The sequence below is a fragment of the Callorhinus ursinus genome, unplaced genomic scaffold, assembly GCF_003265705.2.
Source record: "Callorhinus ursinus isolate GAN/ISIS: 27379988/994484 unplaced genomic scaffold, GSC_fseal_2.0 scaffold52, whole genome shotgun sequence".
Taxonomy (NCBI): Eukaryota; Metazoa; Chordata; class Mammalia; order Carnivora; family Otariidae; genus Callorhinus; species Callorhinus ursinus.
The window spans coordinates 6556158-6569750 of NW_027397114.1; the positions used below are offsets into that span (position 1 = coordinate 6556158).

Below are 13593 nucleotides of genomic sequence, written 5' to 3' on the forward strand. Positions count from 1 at the left end.
ACCGCGCGGGGCGGGCAGGGCTGGGGCTGAGCGGCGGGCGTGCAGGCCCGGGTCGGCCTCGCGGGGGTCTGACTTTGGGTCCTTCGTTCTGGGATCTGAAGGCCGGCCAGAGCTCTCTCCAAATGCAGGCCTACCTGTCCTACCAACAACTTCATCTGCCACCTCACCGCTGTCTGCGATCCCCCACTGCACCCGGCCCCGGCTCCTTGCAAACCCGGCAAAGCGGGAAGCCGAGGATCGATCTCCCCCATCTGCCTCCTGGTTTGTTCCGGGGAACGCGGAGATTTAAAGGGCCCTGGAAAGCCATCCATCCTCCTTAGGTTTACTTAATATTTCTCTGGCTCAGAAACAGACACCGCAGGGTTACCTCCCCAGCAGATGCTGCCATTCTCCGAAAGCAGTTTATTTCCTGGGCCTCCCAGACTGTCCCCTGGACCAGCAGGACGGACGGGAACTTGGAGTACCAGGCACGGGGAGGCCACAACTGTCAAGAAAAGCCGGGAGCCAACATAGGTCATGACATATAGGACTAGAGAGGCTCTCCCATATTTTTTTAACTGGTCCCTCAGTGTGGGAAGTGCACACATCTTATTCAGCCGGAATTTAATCCCTTAAACTGTCTTAATATAGAATTCATCTCCTGCATTAAATAATCTTATGTCATGTTAAGTTGCACTTATTTCTTCATAAATAAATTAATATAGAACAATTAGATGTGTTATTATAATAATATCATGTATCTTTTAGTTTATTTTCCCTCATAAAATATATAGGTATGAAATACATTCAATATATTAAAGTAATAATACACAGCTTATTGGCTTGTGTATTTATTTTCCCCATAAATAAGCAAATATACAATATATTAAAACCACACTATACATCTCATTGGGCTGTGTGTTTATTTCTCCATAAAATATGCCCGCAGGCAGTGCTTAACATCTTAAAAATCACAGCACATAGCCATCTCTACACCAACAAAATGAAACAGACATTTCAGCTGGGGCTTTGATTTCTATGGACAGCCAAACCAGATAATTTGGTCTAATTAAAAATGCTCTTTCAGCTATAGCAGGTTGTTACAAAGATCAAGAATACCAGAAGGATCTTGCTAATTGCCCACCTTCCAGCTTTCTTTGGTCAAAAGGAGAGCACCCTTCATCAATGCCAAAAATACAGGATCTGCTCTGCTGGAGAGAATTCAAATCCTGGGATCATGGCTTGGTCTGCAACACTCTGGGGCCTCTGAGGCTTCAGTTCTCTGAGAGCCTTGCTGCTCCATGGACCAGCAGCATCAGCACCACCTGGGAGCTAGTTAGAAATGCAAAGTCTTAGGCCCCACTTCAGGTCTACTGGATCAAAACCTCAATTTAGCAGATCCCCAAGTAATTTATATGCACATTAAAGTTTGAGCAGCACTACTAGATCATAGTGCCACCTTGCTTCCTGCCTTCCTCCCATGCTTAAGAATTTTTGACCTGCTTAACCTGGCTGCTCCCTCCCCAACTCAAACTAGTGGCCCAAAGGACAGGGAATCTCAGCTCCTGCCTGAGGCTGCATCAGTCCTGATTCCTCCCTGCCCAAGTGAGTGGAGGGCCAGGAGGGTCCAGCCAAAGGCTCATTCTACGCGTTCAGATCTAGGCACTTTGTGTATCCTGAGGGTGGGAAGCAATGAATCTAGGGAATCAGGAGCATTTCCAGCATTTCTCTTGGTTGATTCTTAGAGAGGAGTTGGAACTCTTCAATGCGCAACGCAGGAACCGTTCCGTCTCTCCTTTTCCATATTCACAAAACTCACCATCTCTGATGCCACCACTGCAGAACAAAGAGACAATGCATTTCCAGAAGGAAAGGACTCCTGTTTTCAAGCTCCCCACCGAATTTCAAAATCAAAGGAATGCCTGGCAATTTGGGTTTCATAAAGGACTGGTACTGGGGATGCCTGTGTTCCAAATCAGCTCCCTTCCTTGTTTCATCTCTGGGGCCATCCTCTTTAGCCTGAGTTTTCCCAGCTGGCTTAGGAGAAAGAAGGAGAGGAGGAAGGGGTTCCCAGATAAGGCAGCACACCCACCCCCGCCCCGCCCGGCCCCGCCCCACACGATGGTAAGCTGATAGTGATACCAGGCAGCTGCACGCACTTACCCCATTCTGATTGGGGCGGGGCTCCTCTTGGGTCAGGACCGAGTGTGAGTGGTCTGTAGCACGGACTGGTTATAAACGGGCTGTGGTTGGAGTGGGAAGGTTTCAGTGCCGTCCTGAAAGCTGCTGGTCAGTCCGCCTTGCTCTTGGTGCGTCAGCTTTTAAGAAGAATGGCTCGTTAATATTATGGTGAAAGCAAAGGACCATTAGATTGAGAAATTCTTTGCCATCATGATAACCCTGAGTCATTTAAAAAAAAAAATTTAACTCATGACGGGGCAAGTCCCTTCCCCTTTCCAGACCTCAGTTTCTCCATCTGTAAAACAGATGGAAGGACTAATGTCTCTAATATCTTCTGCATCAATATATGCCCAAAGTATATTTGTTAGTCTTCACAAGTAATGTACTAAATATTTACTGTGGCTGGTGTCACGCGCTTTTAAATGGAGGTGGTGGTTTTTGATGTTTGACAACAACCCACCTCCGAAGTGTCTGGTAGAGCCATTTTAACACATTTTAATTTGTATCTTTATACCAACATTTATGCCCCCAATCATTATTTAAACTAGTAGGGAAAGAAATCTTTTTCAACAAATATGTCATCGGGTGTAGTGTTACGTGCCAGGTGTTCAGTAGATACGAGTATTCAGAAGTGTCCTAACCAAGTTTTCCTGTGACTTCCGTCTTTTGTCACCTTCCCTAACATTTGGTCATGTTTCCTCTTGTGTCAAAAACAGGAGGATGGGGCACCCGGGTGGCTCAGTCAGTTGGGCGTCCGCCTTCGGCTCAGGTCATGATCCTGGGGTTCAGGGATCCGGCCCCGCTTCGGGCTCCCTGCTCCGCGGGAAGCCTGCTTCTCCCTCTCCCTCTGCCCACTGCTCTGCCTCTGCCTACTTGTGCTCGCTCCGTCTCTGTCAAATAAATAAATAAAATCTTAAAAAAAAAGACAGTAGGACATTTTATACAAAAAGAGCCACCAAGCTGCTTTGACACAGTGTACTAGACCTTAAAAGTCCCGTTAAGTCAGGTTTTGTCTGGTTCCTCCGGCATCAAAGCGTAGGTACAAATTCTGGGTCCCCCTAAACAGCCCCGATGAATTCCCCTGCCCACCTTTCCCCTAAGTTTCTGACAAGCATTCCGTGACCCTCCTGTACATATTCTTGAAAGTGCTCTCGTCAAATACATGTCCTCAGTTTGCAGAGAGTGGCCTCTAGCCCCCATGTCATCCCCTCCACCTGCTGTGGCTGGTGTGGCCCAAATCCTCCCTTGACCTCTCCAGCTCAGCTCTGCCCTCCTGTCTCCACCCATCCCCCTCGTCACACTCAGCTGGGAAGCAGATATTTAGTGTCTGAAGGAGATCTCACAAACGGCTTCCTCCCGAGAAGAGAGTCACCAGTAAAAGAGCCCTCCTAAAACCTTCTCTAACTCCCAAACGCCACAGAAAAATCGCAGTCTGGACAGTCACCTAGATAAAAAGTCATCTCGATCATTGTTCTATAAAGTTTCCAAAGTGGGTATTTTGGCCACAACTAACACAACTAACAATTGGAGAAACCCAATTGAGTAGAAAATTATTTCAACTCTTCATGTCACTCTAACCTTTCCTTTTAGAAAGATTCCAACTCTCTGACTTACCTTTCAGTCCGGATGAAATCTATCTAGAACACAGAAGTCAGGTTCACCCAGAAAGGGCAGTTTCTCAGCTAAGTTCCTCAAGGAATGAGAGGCAACATCCTCCCTAGAAAACTTTTTCCAAATATTTGGAAGATCAGGAAGTTCTTGCTAATATCTAACCTCACCCTTCTGCTATAATTTTAATCATTTGGGTTCTTTATAGATTATATGATATTAGGCTTTAGTTCCCAAAGAACTCTGTAGTTTAGAAGAAAATCCTTTGCCTAAACAGAGACAAACTTCTCAATTCTCAATGAAATTTGCATATGACAAAACACATATTGTATAATATATGGTGGTATGTTACATGAAAATATAGCACATATGCTATTTTCCTATCGCATATTTCCATATTTTATTTATTTTATTTTTAAAGATTTTATTCATTTATTCATGAGAGACAGAGAGAGAGAGAGGCAGAGACAGAGGGAGAAGCAGGCTCCCCAAGGAGTAGGGAGCCTAATGCGGGACTCAATCCCAGGATCCCGGGATCATGACCTGAGCCGAAGGCAGACGCTTAACCATCTGAGCCACCCAGGTGCCCACATATTTCCGTACTTTAATATGCTAGTTATATTAAAAAACAGAAGACTGACTCATACTGTTTCAGAATGTGCAAGTAATGGTTTATATCAGACATTTACAGAGTTCTCTATTGTTCATATTTTCTTGTTTGCTTTAATCCTACTAACAATGCAGTGAAGTAAGTAGAATTAAACCCATTCTTCTTCTATGAGGCTGAGACTCAGAAAGACCAGGAAACTTATTCAGAGTCATAATGCTAAGAAATGGCCAAGCAAGGATTTGAACCCAAGTCTCCTGGCCCCCAAGCTAGTAGTCTTCCCCTTATGTATGTACTGCCCATAGTCTGTGGTTCTCAACCAGATTTGTGACAATTTAATCAGCCTGTATTAAAAGAAACACCACTGAATTCAGATTCCATCCTCTCCTCAAATAGCCATCTCTTATAGAGAAAAAATTAGAACCCTGAATGCCCTCTTAATTCTTACGTTCCAAACTTTGATCTTGGGCTTGGCCTTGGGCCTCAAGAATTGGGCTGGGAAGAACAGGCAGAGAGACACTTGAGGACTTTATGAAGGAACGGTGCAGATTACTCCTGCTACCCCCTCCCCCTCCGCAGCAAAAGCAGCTTCCTGCACAAAAAAAGGCCAGAATCAGGTGTAAACTTCTAACACATCCCCATTCTCAGTGTGATAAGGACTAGCACCTCTCAAAGATCATTTGGGTTCTAAACACGCCTATGGTGTCTTTGCTCTCCTGCGTGTCTAAATAGATTATATGAAAGAGGAAATCAATCAACTTTATTTCACTTTGGCGTTGGGTGCACCCAGGCCTTCTCTGGTGAACTTAATTTGGCCGTCCAGAAAATGCTGTAGCCCAGAGGTTGCTCCAGCCCGTGGATTACTTCTGTATGTTTCTTTGTTTGTTTTGTACTCAGCTGTGGATTTAGCAAGGAATCCAGGCTTTGGAGACTTTCTACTCAGGCCAGAGGCTGGTGAAGTTTCTTTTAAGGAGGAAGCGACTTGGGGATGTAGAGAGCCAAGTTACTTTTTTTCCCCACCAGTCATTTCTGCTGGAGCTGGGGGATCCAACAGGAATTTGGGGACGTTTTAATCTTTCTGCTACACAAGGGAAGGGAGCAAGACCCAGGGATGCATTAGGGATTATAGTGAATTTGGAGAGCTGAGGCCAAAGCTATCCCTGTAATCAAGAGTATCACTTAAGACACTTTCCCCCCATCCCTTTGCACGAACGCTTGGGTGGCTCAGTCGGTTAAGCATCTAACTTTTGATACCTGCTCAGGTCATGGTCTCAGGGTTGTGCGATTGAGCCCTGAGTCGGGCTCCTCACTGGTAGTAGAACCTGCTTAAGATTCTCTCACTTCCTCTCCTTTGGCCCTCCCCCCCTTTAAAAACAAACAAGCAAACTGGTTTGGAATTCACTTCATTTAGACCTCAAATTGTTGCCTTAATTGGAAAAGCAAGGGATGAGATGAGTGGCTTCTTTCTGGGTTGAGGCAAACGTAGAGAGTGAAGAAGTCTCAAGTCTCTCAGAGGCTGGGCCACCAGGTCAGACACAGGCCTCAATCAGATTTGGGGTTTGAAGAGAAATCCTAACTCTAAATAAACCCTTCTTCTCCAAAGGCCTCCATGGAGAATATCTTTTTTTTTTAATTTTTTATTGTTACGTTAATCACCATACGTTACATCATTTGTTTTCATGTAGTGTTCCATGATTCATTGTTTGTGCATAACACCCAGTGCTCCACGCAGAATGTGCCCTCCTCAATACCCACCACCAGGCTAACCCACCCCCCTACCCTCCTCCCCTCTAGAACCCTCAGTTTGTTTTTCAGAGTCCATCGTCTCTTCCATGGAGAATATCTTAAAGTGAGAGGAAAAAGTTAGGAACATCTACAAACCCCAAAAAGGGAACTAGAAAGAAATATGCTTGTTCTCACCTCCACACTCCTTTTCTCTTCAACCCTCTGCAGGCCACCCCTGCCCCCATCTCAACTCTCCTTTCCTTTGTCTGCCCTCATCCTTTGGCAGAGAACATTCTCTTACCCTCCCTCGTTGTATCTCCCTTAAAGGAGTTACCAGCTGGCTCCCTCCCCCCCAGCTTGTTCTGGTCTGAAGCAGGGTCCAAAGCAGAACACACATGGGGAGGGACAGGGGCAAGGGGCCCGTAAAAAGCTTTGAGCGCCTTCAGAGTTGGGGGCCTAAGCTGGGCTCGCAGTTATTAAGAGAAGAGAAAGGCTGTGTGACTCTGGTGATAAAGATAGAAAGCCAGAGAAGTGACTGTAAAGGACAGGCAAAATGATGGGAAATGGGAAACAGAAATACGGGGAGACACACAGAGAGACAGAGAGATAGAGAGGGAGCGCTTTGGGGTTCTTTGTAAAGGAGGAGTACGCACCCTGCCCCGCTAGGGGTGGGGAAAGCTGAGCAGCTTCGAGAGTCTTCTCTCGCACCAGTCCCACCTGCTTGCTTCCCTTCCTCTCCTGAGTTCTGTTGTTTACAGAGATCCCTCCCTGAACTCTTGCCCTCCCGGACTTGCCCTAGCCCCAGCCCCAGGCCTCCGCTCAGGCAGACACCCTGACAGGTTACAAATGAGCGTGGGTGTTGGATTGCGCCAAGCTCTTGTCCTCAGAGTCTGGAGGGGGAGAATCAAAGGGCTCTACCTAAGGGTTTCTCTTCCAGTCCCATCCAGGTCTAAAAGAGAGAGAAGGAGGCGCTTCCTGTTCTCCTCCCCTCCTCCAAACCTAACCCAACAGACACACAGGACAGAGAGGGGTGAGGCTCCACTCCTGAGCCTCTGCTTCTCTCATTCTCCAGGCAAACTCCCTTAATTTATTCTAGAAAGTTCATTGAAAATTTGACTGATCTTTAAGACATGACTGGTATTGAATTTATGATTTTGAGGCTTGGGATTTTTGGAGGGGGGAGAGTAGGGGAAAGAGATGGAAGTTGGTGAGGGAGTGAGGGGAAGGAGGCAACCAGGGGAATACAGGAGCTCCACTAGTTTTATTTATTTTTTTATTTAAAAATTTTTATTTAGATTCAATTTAGTTAATATGTAGTGTATTATTAGTTTCAGGGGTAGAATTTAGCGATTCATCAGTTGCATATAACACTCAGTGCTCATTACATCCAGTGCCCTCCTCAATGCCCATCACCCAGTTACCCCATCCCCCCGCCCTCCTCCCCACCAGCAACCCTAGAGTTAGCCCCACTAGTTTTAAACACTTGAGAAAGAGAATAAAAGTTCCCTCTTCTTCCCCTGTGAACATCACCTAGCTCTGTGCCCATTGTGGCTCTCTGGAGAGATACAAGGAGTTATTTGAGTCTGAGTGAGCGAGCCAGCTAGAGCTATGGATGGCTAGAGACAGGATAAATACATCTAGAGAGATGAGGTGATGGATAGGTAGGGAAGGAATATAAATATGGAGAGAGATGGACGAATGGAGAGATGGATTGAGACAGAGACTATAAAGTGAGGCTGAGGGAGAGAAATGGACGTGTGAATGAGGAGAGAGCATTTCTGTGGCGAGGTGGAGAGAGAAATGGGGCGTTTCTCATCCTCCTCTCCACATTTCTGTCGTCCTGCCTTGCTCACTGAAATGAGTTTCCCACCTCTCCGTTAATGAATTCTTCCTCTAGATTCTAGACCCTGCCCCACCCTTGGGCGTTTTGCACCCTCTTCCTTCACAGTTATCCATTTGGCCCAAGATAACATACCTTCCCCTGCTGTCCTAGCCCATCACCCCAAGATAAAATGGGAGAAAGAGACCAGGGGTGGGAGTTTTGGGCAAAGTAAGGAGTTGGATTCCCTCTTAGTCTACAGCCTTGGGGTGGAGGGAAGCTCCTTTGGGGGTGGGAAGAGTGAGGGGCAGCTGGGTTGAATTTGTCCAAATCTAATAACCCAGGAGCCTATTGAAGGCCTTGGGGGTTGGGAGGGGAAGAAAGTCTTGAATATTCCTCTAACTTTTACCCCCTCTCCCTCTGGTCCCTTCTTTCCAAAAGTCTTTGAAGAAAGATGTTTTTGACGCTTCCACGTCGCTCTCAGATGGATGGGCTGTGGGTGATTGAAGTGTCTTTGTCATGCTAATGCTTGGGGGGTGATGGATGGGCGCTGGGGCTGCCAAACTCTGGCCCGCTGCGCCCATTGGCCTGGGAGAGATCACATGCGCCCTTCCACCCCCACTCCCTACCCCCTTCCTGGGGGAGCCCTGGCCCAAGCTAGCTGGGCCGGGCCATGGATGCAAGCTTCAGCGCTGTGACATACTGCCGAAAGGTTGTAGGGCAAGAGGGTGTCTCCCCCAAACGGGCCGACCCTCCTGCGGCCTCCACGCATGGACTATAATAGGATGAATTCCTTTTTAGAGTACCCACTTTGTAACCGGGGACCCAGCGCCTACAGCGCTCACAGCGCCCCTACCTCCTTCCCCCCCAGCTCGGCTCCGGCTGTTGACAGCTACGCAGGCGAGACCCGCTATGGTGGGGGACTGCCCAGCCCCGCGCTCCAGCAGAACTCAGGCTATCCCACCCAGCAGCCGCCTTCGGCGCTCGGGGTGCCCTTCCCCAGCTCGGCGACCTCGGGGTATGCCCCTGCCGCCTGCAGCCCCAGCTATGGGCCCTCTCAGTACTATCCTCTGGGCCAACCGGAAGGAGATGGAAGCTATTACCATCCTTCGAGCTATGGGGCCCAGCTAGGGGGCTTGTCCGACGGCTATGGAACCGGTGGAGCGGGCCCCGGGCCGTACCCTCCCCCGCAGCCCCCTTTCGGGAACGAGCAGACGGCGAGCTTTGCATCGGCCTATGCTGAACTCCTCTCGGAGGACAAGGAGTCGCCCTGCCCATCAGAACCCAGCACCCCCACGGCCCGGACCTTCGACTGGATGAAGGTTAAGAGGAACCCACCCAAGACAGGTAGGAGTCAGGCGCGGCCACCTCCTCTCCGGAGGCCGCTCTGCCGCTCCTGCACGGAGGGTGTCCCGGGCCTGGGCCGGCAGGACAGGTGGAGCAGCCCTGGTGGGGGCAGGTGAGAGCACTCCGCCCCGTCTCAGGTCAGCTGGGCTTTCCCCACCCAGGGAGTGCCCGGTTACCCTGCAGAGGAAGTCTCCACACCCCCCCCCCCCCCCGCTTTCTCATCTCTGTGCCCAACACAGACTCAGCACCCGGTTCGTGGGAGGGGGGTGGCGGGGGGGGTGAACGGAAGCGTTGGGGGAGGTCCTTCTGAATTTGGAGGTCACCTTGGGGGGTGTCTGGCGATCCAGGGGCACCGGGAGAGCTGAAGCTGGGCAGACGTTGGGGGCGCACAGCCGGCCCGGGAGGAGGCGAGGGGAAGGGGAGAGAGGGGAGAGAGCTGACGTGGCCCTTTCCCCGCCCCGCCCCTAGCGAAGGTGTCCGAGCTGGGCCTGGGCGCGCCCGGCGGCCTCCGCACCAACTTCACCACGCGGCAGCTGACCGAGCTGGAGAAGGAGTTCCATTTCAACAAGTACCTGAGCCGCGCCCGGAGGGTGGAGATCGCCGCCACCCTGGAGCTCAACGAGACGCAGGTCAAGATTTGGTTCCAGAACCGGCGCATGAAGCAGAAGAAGCGCGAGCGGGAGGGAGGCCGGGCGCCCCCAGCCCCTCCGGGCTGTCCCAAGGAGGCGGCTGGAGACGCCTCCGACCAGTCGACGTGCACCTCCCCGGAGGCCTCGCCCAGCTCCATCACCACCTGAATGAATCCTCCCCAACCGTCGGGGCTCCTCTGTTCTAGAGCGCCTCCGTGCAGCCCGCTCCTCGGCTCTCCCGAACCCAGGCCTCGGCTTTACGGTTCCGGCGACCCTCACCAAGGCTGGAGCGCCAGTTCACAGCTGCCTTCGGGGAGAATGGGGAAACACTTTTCTCTGGTCTGGGCAGGGTGTTGCTGGCTGGGGACCCTAGAGGACCAGAGAGGCCTGGGACACACGGAACCTGTCAACTCTGGAGGGAAGGGCTTCCTTCCGCCTTTCATCTGGGGATCAGCACGTGGGTGGGGTAGGAGCCAGCCTCACCCTCCCGAATTCTCCTTTCCCTTCCGACTTCCTGTGTTCAGTTCAGTGCCTTTGAGCCGCGAGGACTCCTCTCATGCGCTTGGATCCTAACTCCCTCTTCTAGGCCCAGACAGAGGGAAGGCCTTGAAGTGTCTCTTGGGGGAGGCTTTTGGGTGCAGGCATATTACCGATGCTTAATCTCTCCAGTCACCACAGACCTTACAATAACACCAGCTGCCTTGTGACAGACCAAAAAGCACCCCCCCCATCTAACCTTATTAATCCCCTCCTGGCACATTTGTATTGCACTAACGCAGCCTCCAGAGGTTTTCTGAGACCTGCCTCCTCCCACCAGCGACCTCATCTCTAAGCCACCAAAGCGTTTTGGAACTTGGTACTCCTGGAGACTTCTGGAACGTTGTTCGAGGCCTGCGCCCAGCAAGCCTCTACCAGGAAGGCGCAGGCACGCCCCCACTAGTTCCTCCTCTATTTATTGCCTCCTGGAAAACCCAGGACCCTCCTCCCCATCTCCACCTCTACCCCTGAGGCAGCCTCGGGAGGCCCAGGTGCCTTGAGGGCTCCTAGCAGCAGCAAGCATTTCTCCGAACGTTGGAAACAGTGGAGGTGCCCCCCGAGTTTCTGGAAACCTGAGCTCCAAGCAAACTGGGTTCTCTCTGTACCGCCAGCTACCTCATTTCAATAAAGTCTGTGTTTTCCCCTCTTCCCGACTGCTTCTTCTCCTCCACCTCGGGGAAGAGGAGGCTTCATACCCCAAGAGCCCTGGAGAGAGATGGGGGAAGAGTTGGCGAATGCTGGTTGAGCGGGAAAGATTTGAACTGTAAGATCTCAGCTGGATAAAAAGAAAGACTTACTGGGTGGATCCCAAGCAGAACTGGGCCCCAGCCTCCAGGTCTGACAGTGGTCAGTCCTTGGGTCATTGGGGGAACCAGGAAAGAGAGAAGGGAAAAGACGGGGAAGGAAACGGCCCAGGGAGGGTCCTGAGAGGAAGGCAGGAAAAGAGAGAAAGAGCTTGTTTGGAGAGAACAGAAAAGGTGTGAAACAGAGGAGGAAGTGTGGGGGAAAGCAAGGGCCCTCTACCCCCTCCCCCTGCTCTCTCCCCCAGGCCCAGAGCCAGGCCTAGAGGCATAGAGTGGGCCCTCAATAAAAGTTGATGGAGTGAACCCAGGGTCGGGGGGCTGTGTAATAATGCCCCGGCCCCTCCAGCTCTTGCTCAGAGAATGTCAGAGGATGGGTCCCTAACAAACTGCAGACTGGCACACAGGTTACCCCCCACCCTACCCTGCCCGGCCCACTCCGGCCCCCCAACGCAGAACCCTTCCACGCACAGGGGACCGGGCCGTGGGACGAGGGAAGCCAGAGTAGCTGGGAGACTCTGGTCCTAGCCGGCCGGCCTCCAGAGGGCCATCCCCGGGCTCAAGGTGAACGTCCCCGATCTCCGGGGCGCTGGACGGCACGGGGGGAAGGCAGCCGCCACTGGACGGGGGGGGGGCGCGGGAGGCTGGCCAGCTGGAGGACGCGGGAGGGCGGCGTGGAAGGGGGGATGCCCGGAGGGCCGGGATAAACCCCAATCCCGCGCTGACCTTTTTACCTCCAAGCGCCTCTGGGCTTTCCAAACAAGCCAACAGCGAGCCCCGCGGGGGCAGCTATTGTCTCCCGGCCGGTCCCACTGACAAACCTTTGGTCGGTGGAGGCGGGGGTGGGGGGTGGGGGTGGGGGGTGGGGGCCCGGGCCCAGGAAGCTCCGCGACGGCCAACAAACCGCCAGCGCTCACTCGCCCCGCGGTGCCGTCGAGCTGACGCGGGCCTGCGGGCACCGGCCCCGGTTATTGAATCTGGTTACCTGGGGAGTCCAAGGGCCCCGGAGCCCCGACAGCTGGGGGAGGGGATGGTGGCGCGAGAGCAAGGGGGTGTCCGTTCCACCCCATCTATTTAATTCTTGACCTCAAAGGAAGAGAGTTGGTCAAAAGAACGAGGAGTGTCGGTAAGAAACGCTGAGCATTTGCTTCCTAATGAAAACGGTACCATTATAGGGGAGGCAACGTTATCAATAATTGCACAGCCTCGCTGGAGAGGAAGGGAAGTGTGTTGCTAGAGGAAGCCTAGCTTTCCCAGAGCCTGCTGTCTTAAACCACACACACACACACACACACACACACACCCTATTAACTGCTTCTCTGCATTGAATTGAAATTGCCACCAAGGTTGGCTTCCCTAAAAGGGTCACCTTGACAGAGGGGACAGAGCAAGTGTCTGTGGAAACAAAACTCCCCTGGCTTGGGGCAATTTACTGGAAGCCGGTAGAGCCTTCTGATTGGGGTATTTGTGGATCCTCCAACCTCTGGACCAGCAAATGGGCAGAAATGCAGGGAGAGGAAGGAGCAGTGGTTAGGACTGGACTACAGGGCTGGGGGAGTTGGGCCTCAGAATGGGGCTGACAGGCCCTGGGGGAAGCGTGATGGAGGGGACAGGAGGAAAGGGGAAGGCCGGCCGTTTGATTTTGGTCATCACAGAAGGAACCGTGAGATTCCCCCAGGGAAGGGTGAGGGGCAAATCAATTCTCTAACAGAGGGGCTGGCTCAAAATAATCCACAAAAAGTCTGAGTCTCCCATCTCCTTTGATGCAAAGATCTTGACCTCTTTCCCACTTTGTGCTAAATCCCACTTCGAACCTCAGGCTCCAGACTGGTCTACATGGAAGGCATTTAGTTGGAGAAAGAAAAGATCACTGTGCATTTTCCTATCATAACTGACAAAGGAGAGGATGGTAAAACAAACAAACAAAAGCACATTTTTCTGCTATTGAATTAAGTCTATGGTGTTCGTTGTTCAACTTCCCAGGATAGATGCCAAACTGCTTCACTCATAGATTCCACCGCGGCTCTTAGAAAGGTGGATTTTTCACAGCATGGAGGGGCGGGGGAGGAGGGGAATTATATTCACCAGGAGATCTGATAGCGCATTTTCCGCAGAACTGGAAAACCCTCCACCCCCACTTCCATTTACCACGACCATCTCAAGAAGATTCTCCTGTTTTGAAAATTAAAATCTTAAGAGACTCTTTTCCCCTTGAGTCTTCATAGGAAAGAGAGTTCTTCTCAGGGCTGGTTGCAAGTCTGTCAAGGTTTCTGAGGAGCATCTCCCCACCCCTCCCCCACTGTCGGGGGGGGGCAGTCAAGCCTTCACTCCACCCAACCCTCCGCACCATCTGTTTCTCAG

The 13593-nt window shown here is 51.5% G+C and overlaps 1 protein-coding gene across 1 annotated transcript; it reads left to right on the top strand.

Annotated features, from left to right (window-relative positions):
• Positions 1 to 8689: 8689 nt before the first annotated feature.
• Positions 8690 to 10063, top strand: HOXB1 (homeobox B1). Its single transcript, XM_025859403.1, has 2 exons — positions 8690 to 9266; positions 9735 to 10063. Exons 1-2 carry the CDS (start codon positions 8690 to 8692, stop codon positions 10061 to 10063), a joined length of 906 nt encoding a protein of 301 aa, XP_025715188.1.
• Positions 10064 to 13593: the final 3530 nt, after the last annotated feature.